Source organism: Chionomys nivalis, chromosome 11 (assembly GCF_950005125.1).
Source record: "Chionomys nivalis chromosome 11, mChiNiv1.1, whole genome shotgun sequence".
NCBI lineage: Eukaryota > Metazoa > Chordata > Mammalia > Rodentia > Cricetidae > Chionomys > Chionomys nivalis.
This window is the reverse complement of record NC_080096.1, coordinates 42,954,452-42,973,363: the sequence shown is the minus strand read 5'-3', so window position 1 is coordinate 42,973,363 and position 18,912 is coordinate 42,954,452. Positions and strand designations below refer to the sequence as shown.

Here is an 18,912-nt window from a genome sequence, read left to right as displayed (position 1 = left end):
CCTAAGTTCTAGGACTAGACAGAGAACCAAGTAACAACTCTACCTTCCGTGGGGTTTACCTTCTTGTGGGTTCATGTATGTAGCTTCAGTTTATAAACTATCTGGGCAGGAGGGATTAATGATTGTACTTAGTATGTGTTTTACCCCAAAGTACAAGAATGACAAGGGAAGGATAATGGGAATATAAATTTTTTGAGTAACAATTACTAGTGTCAGGCATAAATTATTATAATTATGTGTTTCCAAGAAAGGTGGGGGGAAGAAGGGGATAAAGGGTCTCGCCTACCTTTGCTTCGTTCAATGTCTAGAATTCATTCATACAAAGATATTTCCTGAAGTATAAAAACAAAATTTTTGAGACTGTGCTAAGTAACTTACTTCATATGTAAAATATTAAATCCATATTCAATATAAAAGCCCAACACAGCTGTTACTATGAGTTTCAAATTGTTTCCATCTCAAGTAGTCTATCCTAACTCTGAGCCGTGTATTGCAGCACAAAGTAGACATTCCCTATATTGGATTGCAAGGTACATCTTGACTCCATGATAAACCAGCCAAGACCACTATTACCCCAAAACATAAAGCAGATGTGAGATTAAGATGGAGAGACCCATGTAAGGACCAAGGAAGGGCTTGTATGATTGGTGGTTCTGGCTGATGCTGTCTGACATGCCTCTGGACCAGAGGGAATTTTCAAATGATAACACTAAAGTAAAAACCATGTTCTTCCTTTCCACAGGGTGTTGTTGCTGGCGCTCGTTCCAAAGGAGAACACAAACAGAAAATCTTTTTAACCATCTCCTTTGGAGGCATCAAAATCTTTGATGAGAAGACGGGGGTAAGTGAAAGAGTCATACGGCGATGTGACATTGAGTCCATTGACAGATGAGCCGCTACAAGCCTCGTCTGTCTGGGCAGGAATATCAAACAAGCATAAACACACATAAAGCCACTGACAAACCTGATCACCTATGATCGTCCATCAAAAGGCAAGCCTCTCGCGTGACACGGCCGCAGCGTTAGTGCACCATGCTCCCTCTGCTGTAATTGTGGTCTAAGTGTGATGTTGTCCCGGTCATCTAAGGGGAGATTGATAGCGCCGAAGAGCGGTGGTCACGTGGCAGGTTGCGTTAAATTTGTGTATGCCTTGGTATCTTCAGTGCCACACACATGAGAGAGGCACATGTTGGTTTTGGCCTCGGTCAAAACCTCACACTCTCCAGTTTGACTTGTCACTGCTTGCAGTTCTTGTTATTGAATGAATAAATAGAGTTAATCTTAAATCTAAAAAGGAAAAAAAGCAGGAAAGTAAGAAAAGATAGAAACCATCATTTTCTAACTAGGAACAGTGAAGACTAGCAAGTTTATTGAACCCACCCAAGGAAGGGCTTTGTGTTATCATCCAACTCACAACTGCACTAGATTCCCAGGCTCATCCCCGGAACTCACACACCGCTGTTAGTCTTGGTCATTGAGGGTGAGGAACAACAGATAAGCTTTCTGTGACCTCATGTCTGAGAAAGCCAGAATGTTTTTTTTCTCATTTTATTCATTTAGATTTTTACAGCTCAGGAAGCATCTCCATATGCATCACCTCCTTTGAACTTTGCAAAGATAACGCACCAGGCAATTTATCAGCAATACTCCAACCAGCCATATGATTTGACCTCGATCATGTTGTGTTATTCTTGTCTCTTGCTTGTTCCGACTAGTAACGCAAGGCTGGAAAGATGATAATGTAGGCGTTAAAATGTGTTTTCTTAAAGAAAAATTTTGTAGTGAAGTTACTTCTAAATAAAGAGAAGTAGAAGGGATCTTGGTCGTAAACGTAGGCACAGCCACCAGAGGATGGGAGTGGCCCAGTTAGCCAATGCATAAACAAAATGTGGTTGCCTCTCAAGTGGGATGCTTGGGAGCCTACACATGCCAGGAGAATCTGCAAGTGCCACAATCTGGGTAAGCCTTGAAGAAAACACGCTGAATGGAATAAGCTAGACACAAGATGAAAAACGTGCTGAGTGATTCCACGTGAGTGAGGAACCTAGAATATTCAAAATCCTGGAGTCCTGGATGTGCGGATGACTGCCAGGCTTAGGGAGAATGAAGATAGGAAGTGTTTTGTAATAGCATGGGGCTTGGTTTGAAAGTGATCTAGAGAGCAGGTGAAAGTGATTTTGGGGGAGAAAAAACGTGAATGAGAGGTAGAAAGGTGGCTCAGCAGACAAGAGTATATACTGCTCTTGCAGGGACCAGAGTTCAGGTTCCAGCACCCATGTGCTAAGGGGAGGGGGGTGCCTGTAACTTCATCTCACAGGGATCTGACACCCTCTTCTGGCCTCCATAAGCACTGCACACATAAGAATATACATGCATTGCACGCGCATACACATAAATAAATATAAAACTTAAAAAATATATGAATGTACTTAATGGCACTGGACCATATACGTTAAAAGAGTTTGTGTAAATTTTGTAACACATATTTTAACACAATAAAAGTAACTAGTAATAAAAGCATGCACTTATCCAGTGCCTCCTACATTTTATATGCTCTATTCAGTTTCATTATGATGGACATACAATAATTCTAACTGCTCTTTTCAGATACTGTAGTAAGGCAATGGAGACAAGCTGACTTTATACAGAAGAGAGGCTTATTTAGCGACAGTTCTTGAAGCTTAAAGTCAGAGGTATGGCATTAGCTTGGCTGTGGGGAAGGCCCTCCAGTGTAGAGTGTAATGGCAGTGTGAGGATGCATGAGAGCCAGAGATCACACCTGGAAACAGGGAGGCAGCAGGACACTGGCATCCCACAGCTCCTTCTGGGGGCACAGCCACAGTCAAAGAAAGGATTACTTAGGAGTCTCTACTGCGTAAAGATTCGCACCATTTCTGACATTGCCATCCTAAAGACTAACCCTTAACACCTGAACCTTGGAGAACACAAGGGTGCAAACCATAGCCAAACCCAAGCACTCCTTCATCTGGCGTGTATCCTGTTCCAGGCGTCCTCAGCCTTTTGTAAGTTCCAGGTTATAGAACCATCCTAACTATCCAAGGACTGGGTGACATCATCATTCCTGCTTTACCACTGAAGATATCAAGGACAGAACACTGGGCACAACCTTCAGAAAATGAGGGGTGGCAGGGACCGATTAAGAGCTCTTGTATTTTGGCAAACGTTTGCTTGGCTAGGGTGCCTGTCACCTTTTAGGTTTACTGGCTGTCCTAACTTTGCCTGCTTGCTTGTTTGTTTCTGTTTTTGTTTGTTTTTTGAATCAGTTAGCGAGATATGTCTTTACGGTCGGGAGAGGCTCCAGAAAAAGCAAACAAAACTTGACTACATTAACAAGTCATAGAAAGGAAGCAGGGCCCACCACACAGGGCCCCATGGGGAAGACACGAGGGCAGCCGAAGACCAGAAGGTAGCAGTGGACAGGCCTCTTGGGTCTCAGACCATGGTCTTGACAGGAATCCTCTCAGGAAATGCAGTGCAGGGCAAGGGGACAGTTTGGAGCTGCCTATTATGATTTATTTGCTCTGGCTCTAAGCCGTAGCTTGGTGGCTCTGGAGTGGTCAAAGCAGCGCCCATTTTCTTCAGTGGAGTAAGAACTGGAGAGAATGCTTGGCTCTGGATTGAAGTGTTCATCTAAACTGTTCTATTACCAATGAAAGGTCAGGAGTCAAATATTGGGCTGAAAACCTGATAGATCAAGAAAGCAATGGAGGAAGGATCAGCTGACCCTCTCCACACATTTTACACATTTTAGCTTAAAAACCCTGGGAATCTCTCCAAGCCCCACCCTGTTCCTCCCTGTGTTCTCTCCATCCTGTATTGGGTCCTCCAAACTCTCTATGGCTAATTGCAACCAGCCTGTGGTTGACTCCGCCTCCTAGTTCAAGGTTAACTTTATTTTCAGTCTTGGAGTGTCACGATGTGATCAAATATCCCACAACACTGGATTGGGCAGTTTGTCCGACAGTCAACAGCATAGTCCATGCTGGACTCTACTGTTTCTAAGAACTGCTAGCCCTGCTAAGGGCAGTGCTTCCCCAGCCAGAAAGGCTTTTGACTATCTCAAAACAGCATGATTCATGGAAAACTGAAAAGTATTTACAAGGTAGTGTTCAGGAGGCAGAGTATAGATTTAACCTCAGGTTGCCCTGAATAGAAAATCAATACATTTAACCTCTATATTATAGGAAAAGATGGGGCTGTCTGCTGACGCCTTTGTGGAAGGGAGTTTAGGTGACGCCACAGGAGTCAGTAGAAAACAGACCGGAATTCAGCAGGACTAAGAGCCCAGTGTGAGCCTTCACTGCCTTCCTCAAACTGTGGCTTCAGAACTTGAGAGTTTATGTTTTTCTCAGAAAGATTATCCTTTTGGATATCTGTGCTCATCCTGGACTCTCACATTAAAAACAATTGAAAAGATATTAGCAAATCAGTGTCTATCCTAGTGGTCAGGTCCAGGTGCCAGTGCAGGGATGGGGGACTGGGAACTATGCTGACCAAGTCTTCTCAGCACACACTTGGCCTCTGAGATCATGTAGCCCAGAAGTGGAGAACTTCAGGTATGCACAAACTTCAAGAACACTTCTATCCTTTGGCACTCTAAGGGAGCCAAATAAACAATCAGAGAAGCATCAGAGACCCTTATGAAGTGGTTTAGATGCCCCAATAGTATGATGTCATCTCTAATTCCTTCCAATTTCCAGCTCTGTCTGCCACCATAACAACCAGCGTATTCGAAGAGACAGAGGCAGAAGCAGGAGCTTGGGGTATCTGGTATTTTTTCCTTGGGTGGGGACCATATTTTGGGCTTTGCTGCTACTCCTCCCCTATGCCATGTCGCTCCATCAAATAGACTCTACCCAGGTAGCTAGCCAATACCTTAAATGTTTACCAAGGAAGAGGGCTGGGTTACAGTCTTAACTTTTATATATCTCCTCTAGCACCAAACTGTGAAGCAGTATTTGTTTTTATTCTTTGTATAAGAAAGCAGTAAAATAATTTTATGAGCCCCAAAGCAATTGACTTGGTGGGGAAAAATGTCCTATCGTTGGTAGAAAATCAGAAAAGGAGACAGAGCTATATTTTTGCTCTCCAGCTTAGCCTGTGGCAGTTCTGTGTGGTTACCACTGGGCTTCTGGTACATCCAGTTTCTGTAAACGTCCTGTATTAATACACCATAACCTAAGTCCTGGAAAATGGTAAAAGAATTGCAGTTTTATCATTGTTTATTATTGTTATTATTATTATTATTATTATTATATTTACTGATTTTTTGTGTGTGTGTTTTGCCTTCATGTATGTCTGGGCACCACATACCCACAAAGGTCAGACAGCAGATCTCCTGAAACTGCAGTTCCCGATGGTTGGAAACCACTGTGTGGGTGCTGGGACTCGAACCCAGCTTCTCTATGAGGACAACGTGTCCCCTTAATTGTCAACCCCGTTCGGCAGCCCAGGGTTGCATTTGTTTAAATATGTTGTGCAAATGATGAAACTCCAAAAATCTGTCTAACCGAAGCAGTCAACTTGTCCTGTGTGACCTTAAGAATGAAAATCGGGCTCCTGGCTGGAAGTTTCTAAAAGGCAATTTTAGTATATTGATAAGAAGGAATCTTTCTTGTCAGGCCGAACTGCTCAATAGTGAAACAGAATGAGCGATTTAGCCATCACTGGGGGCAATAAGACTCCACCTGATGATAGAATCTTGTGAAGGAGTCAGATAAGACAAGAAATATAGAGTCAAATCATGTCTGTTAATTTCTGAGCTGAATTTTAAGGTTCTTCCTCCCCTGAAAGTAAGAACCATTGGCATTTCCTGCTCGAAACCTTCCCTGGAAGACCGCACGCGCAGCCTGTTCTGAACCTCTACCCTGGGCTGCAAGGGACTGAAAGTGCAGTGCATGCTGGGATCTTCACGTTTAGGAAATGGAAAGCTAGACTTTGTCATTTAGAATGACAAATCACAGTTGTTGGGTTATTTTTTTCCTCTGAGTATTTTTGCCCATGTTTAACTGCAGTTTTTTTTTTAAGCTGAGAAAAGAAACATTTGCTGAAAAACATGACAATAGCTAGAATTTTCAAAACCTAAAATTGTCAAAAATGTTTTGATCCCAATTAAAAAGACCCTTTGCAGCAATTTACACCCTGTCTTGAATCTCAAAGAACTCCTGATCCCTTCCATGAATAAATTTTGTATTGTTATTATCATGTCGGTGAGGGAGTGGGGATAAATTATTGTAAGCTGTTCAAATTCACGCACCTAAGACATAGCTAATCTATCAGAGGGATTAGTGAGAAGGCAGAGATGCCGTCCATTGCCTTTCTGTTATCAGGCCTAGGAACGGAAGCCCATCTAGAGCTGGAAGGATTTGTTGAGCAGTATGTCCTTCATTCTCAGGACAATCTGGGGGCCACTCAGGAGGCTCTCCGTCTCCTTTCAGAGGAAGACACTGAACTCCTAAGAATGTCCCTGACCAAGCATGTAGACCCAGAGCAAACTTTCCGACCCTGAGCGCTCCTCCATCCCTGAGACCATCTCTGACTCTTTCTCTCTGCTTCAGATTTTATTCTCCAGAATCATTATAACTTATAAAAACCATAAGTAATATAAGATCTGAAAGATGAGTCTGTCTCGTAGGATGGAGCTTAGTAGTCTGCATCAGCTTGTCACGATGTTGGGACTTCCTTGTTCCAATCACATACGGATTTGACTCTGAATGAATCAACAGTTATTCAAATGCTACCCTACATCTCATTCTGTGAAGTAGTTGCTGTTATTATTGCCATTCTGCAAGTGGGCCATTTTAGAGCCAATAGTCTCAGCCTCACAGCTAATAAGTAACAAAATCAGGATGCACTATCACGTAGCCTGGTGTAGAAACCCTAATACAACTAACAATAGCATGCCTAATTTTATAGATGATTTCTTTTAATATATAAGAGACCAAATTCACGTGACCTCTGTCTGATTGTCACCATCATTTTCCTTCTGGTGTGTCCTGAAGCGGAGATAAAACTGCGTGGCCTTCCCCACGGTATGTTGTGGGCAGACAGAAGGTTGACAGTCTCTCAGGTGATTAGCCAGTAGCCTCTTGGAAGCCTGTCTGTGCCATGCGTGGCTCTGGTTCCTAGGGATTTAAAGATGAATAAGGCATGGCCCTCGCCCCTAAGGCATTCAGAGCATAGTGCAAAAGCAGCCTCACAAAGTGAACTGACAGCTGTCAAGGCACAGACATGAACAAAGTTGTCTGTGCTCAGGGACTAAAGCCCAGCTTTGCCTAGAATATTCCCGACAGTCCTCACGGGAAAGGACACACTGATTTGGCAGCGAGGGGGTTGATTGAAAAGATGACGTGGAGGCGGCAGGGAAGAGAGAATGGCGTTTATAAGTACACACTTTTCTCAAAGCAAAGGTATGTGTGTTCATTCTCTATTTCCTGCAGGGTGCATTTATTGGGTGCCTCTATACGCACACAGATAAATAAGGCTCTATCTTCCTGTTCATCTCTGTTGTCTGTGTGGTTCATGGTGACTCTCACTAAGCAGGTTCAGGTAATATTTATTGCCGCAGAAACAAAGTGACAGGGTGATTAAAAACCACAAATGCACACGGAATAAGTAGAGCATAGCAAGGGAGAGGTGGAGAGCGGCCGAGGACTAAACCCTCATGATAGATGGGTAGCGGTGGTTTAAGCACAATGGCTGCACTTGAGTTTCAGGGCTGAGTAACTTCCTCTGAGTAAACAAAGCGTCGTCTTAGTTGTGCTTCATCAAAAATGGGGCCTTTTCCAGTCAGTTTAGATGGAGCGTTTTGAGCATGCTCAGGAAGAGCAGCAGAGGTCAAGGGTGAAGGCTGGTCTCAGGGAGAGAGACTGTAAGGAAGGTGTGAAGGGCTGGGGAGCGGGACACCTAAACCATCAAAGACAGTGCTATCACCTCCTCAATAAGATTCTGCCGAGACGGATGCTGACAGCTGCACTCTAAATGCGATGGTATGTCTCCTGTCGACTGAATCCAGTCTCGTGCAACCCTAACGGTTCTTGCGGTTTGCAGACTACTCCAAAGCTACCATATACGGCCAAAGTGGATTTCAAAGTCGGCTTGAACAACACGTAAACTATTTTCTTTCTTTTAGCCCTGAGTTTTCCAACTGACTCAGCTTGTCTCCCTATGCATGGCTCCTTTTGCAGTCACAGTTCTTGCGGGGGGTGGGCGGTAATGCAGAAACTGAATTGTTAGGGACTAACTGCTAAACGTCCTTACAAGTACTCAGGACAGATGTACACAACAGAAGATATTTTCATGTGTGATACAGCTTTCAAATGTCTTGCCAGACATTCATGTAGATGAGAAACCTGTCTGTAGTGACTTGAATCTCAAACCTAGTTCAGTTTTACATACCAGCTAGGAATCTTTATGCCATGTTCACGATAGGGAGTGTTCCCGATCTGAAGTGGGAGAAAAACGCGTACTTTGTTTTGTCATGACCTCAGCAAGACTGTCCATGATTTCAGAAAGCCATCTGTTGCCCTTGTTCATCAGGGTTGCGTCACTCATCCCTGTGCTGCCCATCCTTCATGTCACTGTCCCCATCCTAGCCATCCCTTAGATGGCTCTTACTTTCATTGTGCCATTGCTTGTCCAGCCCTTCTTTGTTTGTCTACTCTAAACAAAGGAGTGTCAGTGTTCTGAGTTCTGTGTTCTCTTGAACCCAAGTTTATTGCCAAGAGCAGAGTATATACATCGTGACTGTGTTATCATACTCTTCAATTGTAGTTGTAACTAGGTACTTATACATAGAAATTCACATTATTTTATTCGCCAGGAACAGAGCTCAGTGCTAGAGTGCTTGCCTAGCATGCGGGAAGCCCTAGATTCAACTATTGACACCACAAGAAAAGAACTTCATATTATGAGGACTACCGAGAACTCATGAACAATGGCAATGGGTTTTTGATCCTATTGCACGTAATGGCTTTGTGGGAGCCTAGGTAGTTTGGATGCTCACCTTAATAGACCTGGATGGAGGTGGGTGGTCCTTGGACCTCCCACAGGGCAGGGAAACCTGATTGCTCTTTGGGCTGAGGAGGGAGGAAGACTTGATTGGGGGAGGGGGAGGGAAATGGGAGGTGGTGGCAGGGAAGAGGCAGAAATCTTTACTAATTAAATAAATTAATTAATTAAAAAATAAAATAAAATCAGAAAATATGTATTATATTTTCTTTATGTTATAATTATGATATTAAAATTTATGTTATTTTTAAGGAAGAGAATTGGAAGCTAAGCAAGGTTGATTAAAGCCTATCTTGACCATTTTAACTGGTACATGCATTTGTTCTTTCATTCCACAACTGTGGAATGAACCAGCCCACAACCGAAATCTAGAGGCTAGACACTCAGATATACGAATAACTGAAAACCTGAAGAATTGTGACTATAAAGGGAGAAAGTGATACAATTAACATCAAAAGTCGGAACAAATGGGCTTTTTCATTTGATAAAAGAGACATAGAAAGATCTAAAGAGATGTAGCTGAGCCTTAAAGGAATTAAAGCCATCCTGGAATTAAAGTGAGAGAAACCCAGACACACAGACTTCACTCCAGTCTTTGAAGTGGGAAGGCCGTCGGGGGGAGGGGGGATAAACATGGGGAAGAGGCAGGCCTGGGTTCACAGTCCTCACCAGTAAAGTGCGGTCAGCACCTGCCTAACTCCAGCATCGTGATGTCATGGAGGAACGTAAGCCCTAGATCCACAGTACCTTGGTTCTCTACCCAAGTAGCTGTGTGGATAGCAAGCAATGTTTCAAGATTAGCATTTTAAGTTGTACAAATCAAATATATTTTGTTTGTACAACATGATGTTTTCAAAAGACTTGTATCCTGTAACATGCTAAGAACAAAGACCTACTGTCTGGTTTTCAAGCCTATAGACATTGATTATGCCTTATTGAAGGAGCGAGAAAACACATTCTCTACCCTCTACTGTCGGTCAGTATTTGAGCCTGAAAAAACAATGGCCTGACAATAGCCAACTAGCAGAAAGACCAGCAAAGTAGTTATGTACACATGAACCTCTAGAAAGGTGAGTGTCAAGTCAGCCAGTGAGATGGAGAAGCTCCCTTTCTCCTTAGACGGGTGAAGCTGGAGGCAATTGGAAAGGCCAAGCAAGCAATTGATGGAGGGGATGAACGAATCCAAAGTTCAAGTTTGACTGAACTCTGGTTATGGAGTTTGCCTTACAGTCTCTTCTCTGTGGAATGAGTCTAATATTCCTTGGTTCATACAACACAGAAGGAACACAAGCCTGCATGGCTCCTTCTTGAAAGATTCCGTTCTTGAATAGGAAGGAGAAGCTGGCATCTCCCTATCCCCAAGTACCTTCTGTTGAAACTAATGCGCACACCAAGGGACCACGGTTAAGAGTGAAATCCTGAACATCATCATTGCCACCCTGTTGTACACTTCCTCTTAAGATCTTATTCTGCATGGTTAGGTGGAATTTGTGTCCTATGAGCAGCGTCTCCCCAACTGTTTCTTTTTTAATTTTTAAAAAGTAGTTTTGACCATTTCATACATTTATGTTAAAAATTTAGTTCTTTTCACTGTTTCCTCATCTCATTCCCCTCCCTCTTCCAATGAAACCCTCCCTGTTCAGGAGGGCCCCATCCTACTTTTATGTCTTGTTTTGTGCGTGACCTGATAAGTGTAATTAGTGTTGCTTGTGTGAGCATGGGTGGGAGGTTATTTAATGAATCGTGAGCCACTCCACCTCTGAACAAAATGGCGTGATCCCCACAGCAACCATTAAGAGGTAGAGCTTTTGCCCTGATGATGAAGTACTGGCTGATTCAACGCTGTTTAGGTCATGGCAGTCGCTGGGAGTTCTTGAATGCAACAGCCATGTCATGATCAGAAGACGTGTGTGTGTGTGTGTGTGTGTGTGTGTGTGTGTGTGTGTGTGTGCATGTGTGCATGTCCACGTGTGTGTCCCATCTCCTTCTCCTCTGTATCTTACATTGTTTCCAAAGCCTCCTCAGCCACCATACTCGCTGTATCTTGAAGGCAATCACAATTTTGTTGAACTCACTTTGTCCTTGGAAACCACCATTAGCTTCTCTTTCATAGCTTTGCCCTTTTCAGGCTCCCCAGTTGTTAGAGTCCTTGCCTAGCATTCATGAAGTCCTGAATTCAGTTCTCAGCACTCATCCTCAAGGAGGGTGGAGGAAGGAGAGCCAGAAGTTGAAGGTCCGTCTTAGATGCATAGTTTGAGGCCAGCCTCTGGTGCACAGCAACCTGTGTCAAAAGCAAACAAAAGAATATATAATTGTCCAGGCTGAATATTAGATGCCAGAATGGCACTTAAGGAAGAATCTGGTCTTGCAGTGCAATGAATATAGAAAGCCTGGTTCATACAGTTCAGAATTGACCAGCCTCAGGTGTCAGGGACAGAAGAGCCTTTAAACGCTTAAATTGAGCCTTCTTCCTCATTTACAGAGGAAGAAGCCTAGCACACAAGCAGAAGTGACACCTGAGGCCTCCTCACGAATTATTTGTAGAAGTGTCTGAGAGATCATCTCCACGCCAACCTGCTCAAAATCAGCCCCTTCATTCTCCATATCCGGGGCTTCCACAGGCCCCAGAGCTGCCCTGGATGTGTCAAATGTCATGGAAACCAGGTGTCTAAGAAGAAAAACCAGTCTCTTTAGCTCTTCCATGTCTTATTTGAGAATTGTTTTGTAAATTTTTTTTTAGATTATAATGTAATTGTATCATTTCCCCTTTTCTTCAAAACCTTCCCATGTGTACCCTCCCTTGCTTTGAAATTCATGGCCCCCCCTTTTTAAATTGTTGTGATGTATATAATGTATGTATATAATCTGAAAGATAATTCAGATGTTGTTACATATCTCTGAAAGGTAATTCAGAGAAGCAATAATTGAGTATAGTTCCAGTACTTAGAAGACTATGAATCTTTCAATTGAATTGTCTAACTCAGAAAATAAATATTTTTTTTCCAGTGGATCACTCATCAATCTTATTCTTTAAAGAGAAAAGGATATAATACTTAATTCAATCCTGTAATACAATTAAATTATTCCCATTAGACAGATGTGAAAACTGAGGTTGGAGTGATTCAGCAGTTTCCATAAAAGCAAAATATCCAGCAACTGTATAAGTGAGCTCTAGATCCATGGAGTGCTAGTGCCCATGCTCTTCCCACCTTGAAAGTGCTGTATTTCCCCTGTTCTGCTGCTCAGGGCCTCAAACAAGCAGGTGGGTGTTCATTGGCTCATGAGGGGAGAAGCAATACTGCCCTTGGACTCATCATAATGCAGATAGACCCTGGCACTGAAGGTTTATGGGATACAAATAATCTCAGAGGCCCAATTTAAAATTACAGTGTAACCGTGGAATGGGTCATCTATCTCAGATGGACAAAAAAGGTATCTAGCCCATAGGCCCTCATCTGCGGACTGTTCTGGCCAATTTTTATCTTAAAAGTTGTTCAGATTCTGTCATCCTTCTCCAAAGATGAGCCAGGAAGACCTTTAAGAATAGCTGGGTACAGGAATGGAGAGATAGCTCAGCAGTTAAGAGCACTGGCTGTTCTTCCAGAAGACCCAGGTTCAATTCCCAGCACCCACATAACAGCTAACAAGTGTCTGTAACTCCAGTTCCAGGATCTGATACCTTCATACCAATGCACATAAAATAAATAAATATTTTTTTTAAAAAAAAAGAATAGCAGGGTAAGAACCAGGTAGAGGCCTCTGTGTCTTCATTTCCAGTGACTTTGACCGTTGGTCTTTTGGCATGACAGAGGAAGTGTTCTTTATTCCTGTCTTTTATTGAACCCACCTGGCCTGACACAGTTCCCTGCAGTTTTCACTGACTCTGACATTATATCTTCATTGAATGTTATTATCCCCCATTTTATAGGAAAGTTGACAGTGACTTCAAGGCTACAGATGAGGTCACTTGATCACTGTTACCTTTGTATCCATTTTTTCATGAAAAGGTATTTATTGAATATCTACTGGGTTCTCTGAAATGCCGGCAGGGATTTGGATACATTTGGTGAACCAAAGGAGGCTTCCTCCCCTGTGGGGCTTACATCCTAATGGAAGGAGTCTGGCAGGATTCAGTTGACATCAGCAAATCTGCCGTCTCCTAAAAACAGTCAGTTCTATAGAGGGGCAGTAGTAAGGAAGGTCGGACATCCTCCCATCCCTGCATCTCTCTTGTCCTTCCTTGATATGTGGTTTCTATAAAGCACCAATCTCAGTATGTTACAGGAGCTTCCTGTAGCTTTGAGGGTCACCTGTAATGCAGAAAGACATTTCTGAGGTTCTCCTCTGAATCCTGGCAGCCATTAACCTGATAAACCAGAGCTATCCAGTTGCGCTCCTTTTGTCCCTATGACTGGCTGTTTGTGTTATTCGTGGCTTCTGCTTATTTTTCTGTTCCCCTCCATTTATTTTGAATTTTAATTTGAAACTTATTTTCTGTGACCACGTCTTGGTGTTTAGCAGGTGCTTGCATGTTCCGGAACGCTTTCCCTGCAAGGGTGACACTATGGTTAGACCCAGTACTGATAGGATGACTGTTTCTGCCGAGCGCTGTGCAGGAGTGGGTTCACTGACGAAAGGGTTCCTGGTGCCGGTTGCAGCAAAAGAATGTATCCTCACAGAGGCAAGACTGGAGTCAAACCCATCTCCTGCAGGGGAGTTCTGTCTGTGGAGATTGCAGGGAGGAGCCTACAGCCAGGTGATGAAGGGCCATCTCGTGACCTGGTGACCACTGGAGCCTGTGGCCTTAGGTGATTGAGATTGCGGGGACATATCTGAATTTGCCACTAGGAGACATGAGTTTTAACTGTCACTCCACTGCGAGGGCATAGGTTATCATAATGCAACCAGCGGAGTGTTAATTGAGGTGGTGATAATGACGATCACACTTTCCGTTTCCTAGATCTTCCTGTAAACGCTTTACACGCGTATCATTTCGAACTTTGAATCCTGGAACCCGTTAGCGGCTTCGTGTTCTCCTTTGAAGTATGCGAGAAGTAATTAACTACCCAATCTTCAAAGTGATCTTGCAAAATAGATGTACCACCTCCCTTTGAGTAGAAGATGACAGTAAGGTTCAGACGGAGGCCGAGCATTGCCAACGTGTCTTAGCTAGGATAACGACGTGGTGCCCCACCCACCGTACAGCTTCAATTTGCTCACTGTAACAAGAAAACCAAGGTGAGAAAATGGCAAGCATTGATGCTTAAACACCACTGGAACAGAACTTGCCCATCATTGCCTGGTGTACTTTTTCAACACCTGTGCTGCCGTATACGTCTCTACTTCCAGGATTTACAGTGACGTTAGTTTAAATATATTTTTTTAGACTTTTCTCTGCTGGTCTAAGAATAGGAACAACCATGCTAATATATAAAACGTAATTTCATGCCCTATTGTTTTCAATATGAACTGTAGGAAGAGTTTCAGCAAAGCAAACCAAAGTGCTAGACTCTTATTGACCTGGAGGCAGGCCTATGATTCGGGCATTATGTCTCTGGCCTATTGGCATTTCCCTGGCATCCAGGAGGTGTTTTTGGAATTGTCCTGAATTTCTTGTTGTACAAGCCATGAAGGCCTGTTTCGCTTCCCTGTATAGTCATGTCATAGACCTTAGATCTCTGAATAGACTTCTCAGTGATTATCTCTTGGGCCAAAAAAATGCAGTATCATGGATGAGACTCACTCTCTTCTGGCTGTGCCTGGCCTTTGCAGGGATCTTTACAAACACGAATATTTTTAAAACCTGCATGTGACACGTTCCATGCCGGGTCTGCTATTCAAGATCTTGCTGTCTTTTCTTCAATACCATTTGGCTCGCGGTTCCCTTTCTTCCTCCTCTCCCACGCATGCACATAGATGGGCCTTTTTCTAAGAATCTCCTAAGACGTCATCGGCTAGTTAGCGCTTATAAGTTGTAACATATAATTTGCTATGAAAGAAGTATAGAAAATTATATAAAGTAACAAGAAGGAAAAGACTGAGGAAGAAGCTCACATTTGCTGAGCTCCTCTGTGTTGAGGGCTGTCTTAATAGTACAGTCCAAAGTCCTACAGCATAGGAGCACTGACTGAAAAAACCCTCCAGGATGTGAGTCTTGTCTCCGCTGCTTGTCCTGCCCTGCCTGGCCATGGAGAGATCTCCTTCAGGGCTATTAAGTCTCAGTTCCAGATTTTTGATGTCCAGCACCCTGGGTCCTGGAACCTGTGAAACATGGTTTGATCAAGGGATGAGAGGGTAAAGTCTGCTCTGTGGAGCTGTAGAGGAGGTGAGAGATGACCACGAGCAATACACCGTGCGTGCTGGTCACGTGTGGAGCAAACTGCGTATGGACGAGTTCTGTCCTCACAACCACACTGTGACTATAGCACTGACAACAGAAGCCTAATGCTTCCTAGATCAGTCTCAAGCCTGGGGGTTCACAGTCTATCCTCTGAACTCCTGATCAGATGCAGTGTGCAGCCATGTCAGCTGTAGGCAGCGACTGTACTTGGCTTCAGCGGCATCTCCCTGTAGGAGTGACCCCAGCACCCTGTCTCCTCTCCAGCTTCCTTTGTTGCAGCGCTCAGAGATTTGCCTTCTAGAATACATTTGACTTCTTAAACTATTTAGAAAATCGAGAGCTTTTTAAATTGAAAAAAAAAAGTTACCAGGGAAGCACAGCCTTGCTATTTAAATAGCAAATGCTAGCACCTCAAGAGACCGAGGTTTGCATTTTTCATGATGGCTAAGAGATGTGCAGACTATCTGGAAATTGTGCATTTAAAATTTTGGGAAAAGAAAGATGGTGCTAGCCATTGTCTAAACTCAAGTCAGCCCTAACCTCGCTTTTGAGAGGAAGGTAGTTCGTCTTCTACACAAATGGCTCCGACGAGAGTGTCTGAGATCCTGGTACAAAGATGCATCGCCTTGTGACTCAGACTCTGGGCTGTGATGTATTTACCCCTGTGAATAGACACACACACTCTTTCATGTTTATTTCTGTGCTGTCAAAGTCTATGCCCATGGTCCCCCCTTAACCACATCCTACAGCACAGCCCCCCCACACACTTAAAACCCTCTTCATGTACTACTGTCATTAACCAAAACAAAACTCTTAGGTTCGCACATCTCTTTGTAGTTTTCAAACTACATTCACATTGTTTCTCACAGCTGATGCTCACACTGGCCTTACAAGGTACACATTACAGGTGCCGTTTTATTCATGATGGAGCTGAAGCTCAGAGAGGTGAATTGCTGATCCAAAGACACACGATTGTAATTGATGGAGCATTGTTCTTGTTTACATCCGATGTTTTCTCGTCTCTGACAGGGAGATATACTTACTGTAGAAAAGTTACAAAGTGTAAGAATGGCATAAGAAAAGAGATGAAAATTGTCTAAAATCCCCCCACCTAGACAGAAATGCAGTTAATAGTTTGCATGAATATCATCTTAAGGTGTGATTATAATTAATTATACATTGTTACATATCTGCAAGTTTCCATATTGAATGTTTCTCATTTCTATAGTTTTTTTCAGCCATGGGAGCATCATAGCATATGAGACACTCATAATTATTGTAATTTAAAACACACCATATTGTCAGCCCAGGCAGGTTGTATCTATATCTTTGAACACATCTTTCTTTATATCTGATTTACTTCTCTCAATTAAAATCTGGAATTAGTGGTTTGGCATGTATGTGTTTTTCAATACTTTAGATTTTATTTCTTTGGTCAATTTTTATTCTGAAAAGTTGTTCTACCAGATGTCTGTTTCACTATGTTTTTCTCCACCTGGAATATAAAAATAACTTTTTAAACATTTTGTTTTTTATATTTTTGAGATAGGGTTTCTCTGTGTAGCTCTTGCCATCCTAGAACTCACTTTGTAGATGAGGTTGGCCCTGAATTCAAGTAGATTTGTCTGCCTCTGCCATCCCATCTGATCACTGGGACAACACCCCACAACTTTTAACCCTTTTGATATTATAGTTTACTTTAAATATCTCTGACTTAACTTCAGTACAAGATTATAAATATTATAGCTCAATAACACACTTCTTCAGGCAGAATTAGTTTTTATTTACATATTTTTCTTTTACATATTTCTGTGTGATCTTGAGAGAATCATTTCATCTCTGTGAATCTGTTTCTCCATCATGAGCTGGAGAGAGACCACGAGTTCTTTGGATACAGTGATACAGAAAGGGGAGTACTTCTTCACGTGTAATGAAATACTCTCTGGCAATGGGTCTTCTTTTTACTGTGATGGAAGCAGAAAGGTGGTACAATACAAACAGATGAATGAACTTCCCTCTGGAGTCCTTCATTTTATATATATAATTTCTGTGAATCAGCTTCAAGGAACACAGGGCATAGCCTGGATTGGGACATACTCACAGGCGGTGGGATATCAGCACTGTCCTCATGGTCCTTATACTTGCTATTTTGTCTGCCCAAGTGCATCTCAGTGGCTCTCACACGGATGAAGGCATCCAAAGACTTGGGTGAATTTAAAACCTCATGAGACCATTTCTCTAACTTCTGAGTACTTTATATACACATCTGCCTTAGTGTCTTTTCATGAACTCATACGGAAGGACATCATTGGGAAAATTGGAGTTCAGTATTACACCAGGCATATATCTCATTCTGAGTCCCATAAGCACTTTGAAAATGATGTTTGCTTTATTGTCGTGCATCTGTCTTTAAAGATGGGATTTTTCTATCAAACCTTTGCTGGGTTCCTACTGTGCATCAGGCACTGGGAGGGGAAGATGAATTCCATACCCCCTTCCACAGCACACGGATGGGCCAGTCGCCCCGTCAACAGTTGATTATCCCATGGTGCAGTTAGCCACATCATAGGGTAGCAATCCCACCTCAGGCACACATGTGTGTGGTTCTTCCTGGTGGCCTAACAGGCAAAGCAGAGAGGGGATTTCTAGTGAAATAAGCCAGTAGGTGATATTTCATCAATCTGAGCGAGCAAGGCTGGTGTGTTGGAGGACACAATGTAAGGATGATATGCAGAGAACAGACTCACAGACCATAAGTACCCCCTCGGCTCTCTTCCTTTGCCTAGAAGAGTCTCTCCCAACTCAATTCCCCTACCCAATCTCCTTGTCCCTTCCTTTATCTGACTGATGTCAAGTAATTAGCAACAGGTCTTTCAGCTCAAGCCCTATTTCCTCAAGAATTCTTTTATGTCCACTCACCTAGGATAGATATAACCCTTCTATGCTCTTGCACGCACAGCTGCTACATCTGTAGGACTTACTGTGTTGTTCAAAGAATAGATATAACCTAAGTAACCACCAGTGGACGAATAAGCAAAATATGCATATTGTGTATGTATATGTAGATAGACATGGGTACACAGAATCGAATACAGCTTTAAAAGGGAAAGGTGGCACATCCTTCCATGGGATGAACCTTGAAAACATTTTGCTAGTTACAGAAGGCAGTCAGTAAAGGACAGATATTGTATGATTCCTCTTATGTGAGTCCCAACGTTGTCAAATTCATAAAGAAAGAAAGTACAGTAAATGGTGAAAGATGGGCACGGAGACAGAGTGACAGGTTAGCGTCTAGTGGGCATGTGGTTTCAGTTCGGGAAGCCGTCAATGTTCTGTGTGGGGGTGGGGCTGATGTGTGCACACAGTATAAATGTATCTGAGGCCACCGAACTAAGTATCTAAAATAGCATAAATTATATTTCATGTTGCATAGATACGTTACAGCTGGATGCTGCATGGCAGTGTCTCTTTCTGCGGTGTCAGTTCCTGCACATCAAGGACGATGGTTTCCATCAATGTCTGTGCAGTGTTGGGCTATGTAC

General features: G+C 42.9%; 1 protein-coding gene across 4 annotated transcripts in view; it reads left to right on the top strand.

Moving 5' to 3' along the window:
- The window catches only part of Dab1 (DAB adaptor protein 1), a 1,075,383-nt gene that overhangs the window by 950,786 nt on the left and 105,685 nt on the right, over positions 1 to 18,912 (top strand). For all 4 annotated transcript variants that reach the window (XM_057785280.1, XM_057785281.1, XM_057785282.1 and 1 more), the window contains one exon: positions 743 to 841. In XM_057785280.1, coding sequence (XP_057641263.1) covers positions 743 to 841 — 99 coding nt within the window. The remainder of the gene's footprint in view (positions 1 to 742; positions 842 to 18,912) is intronic.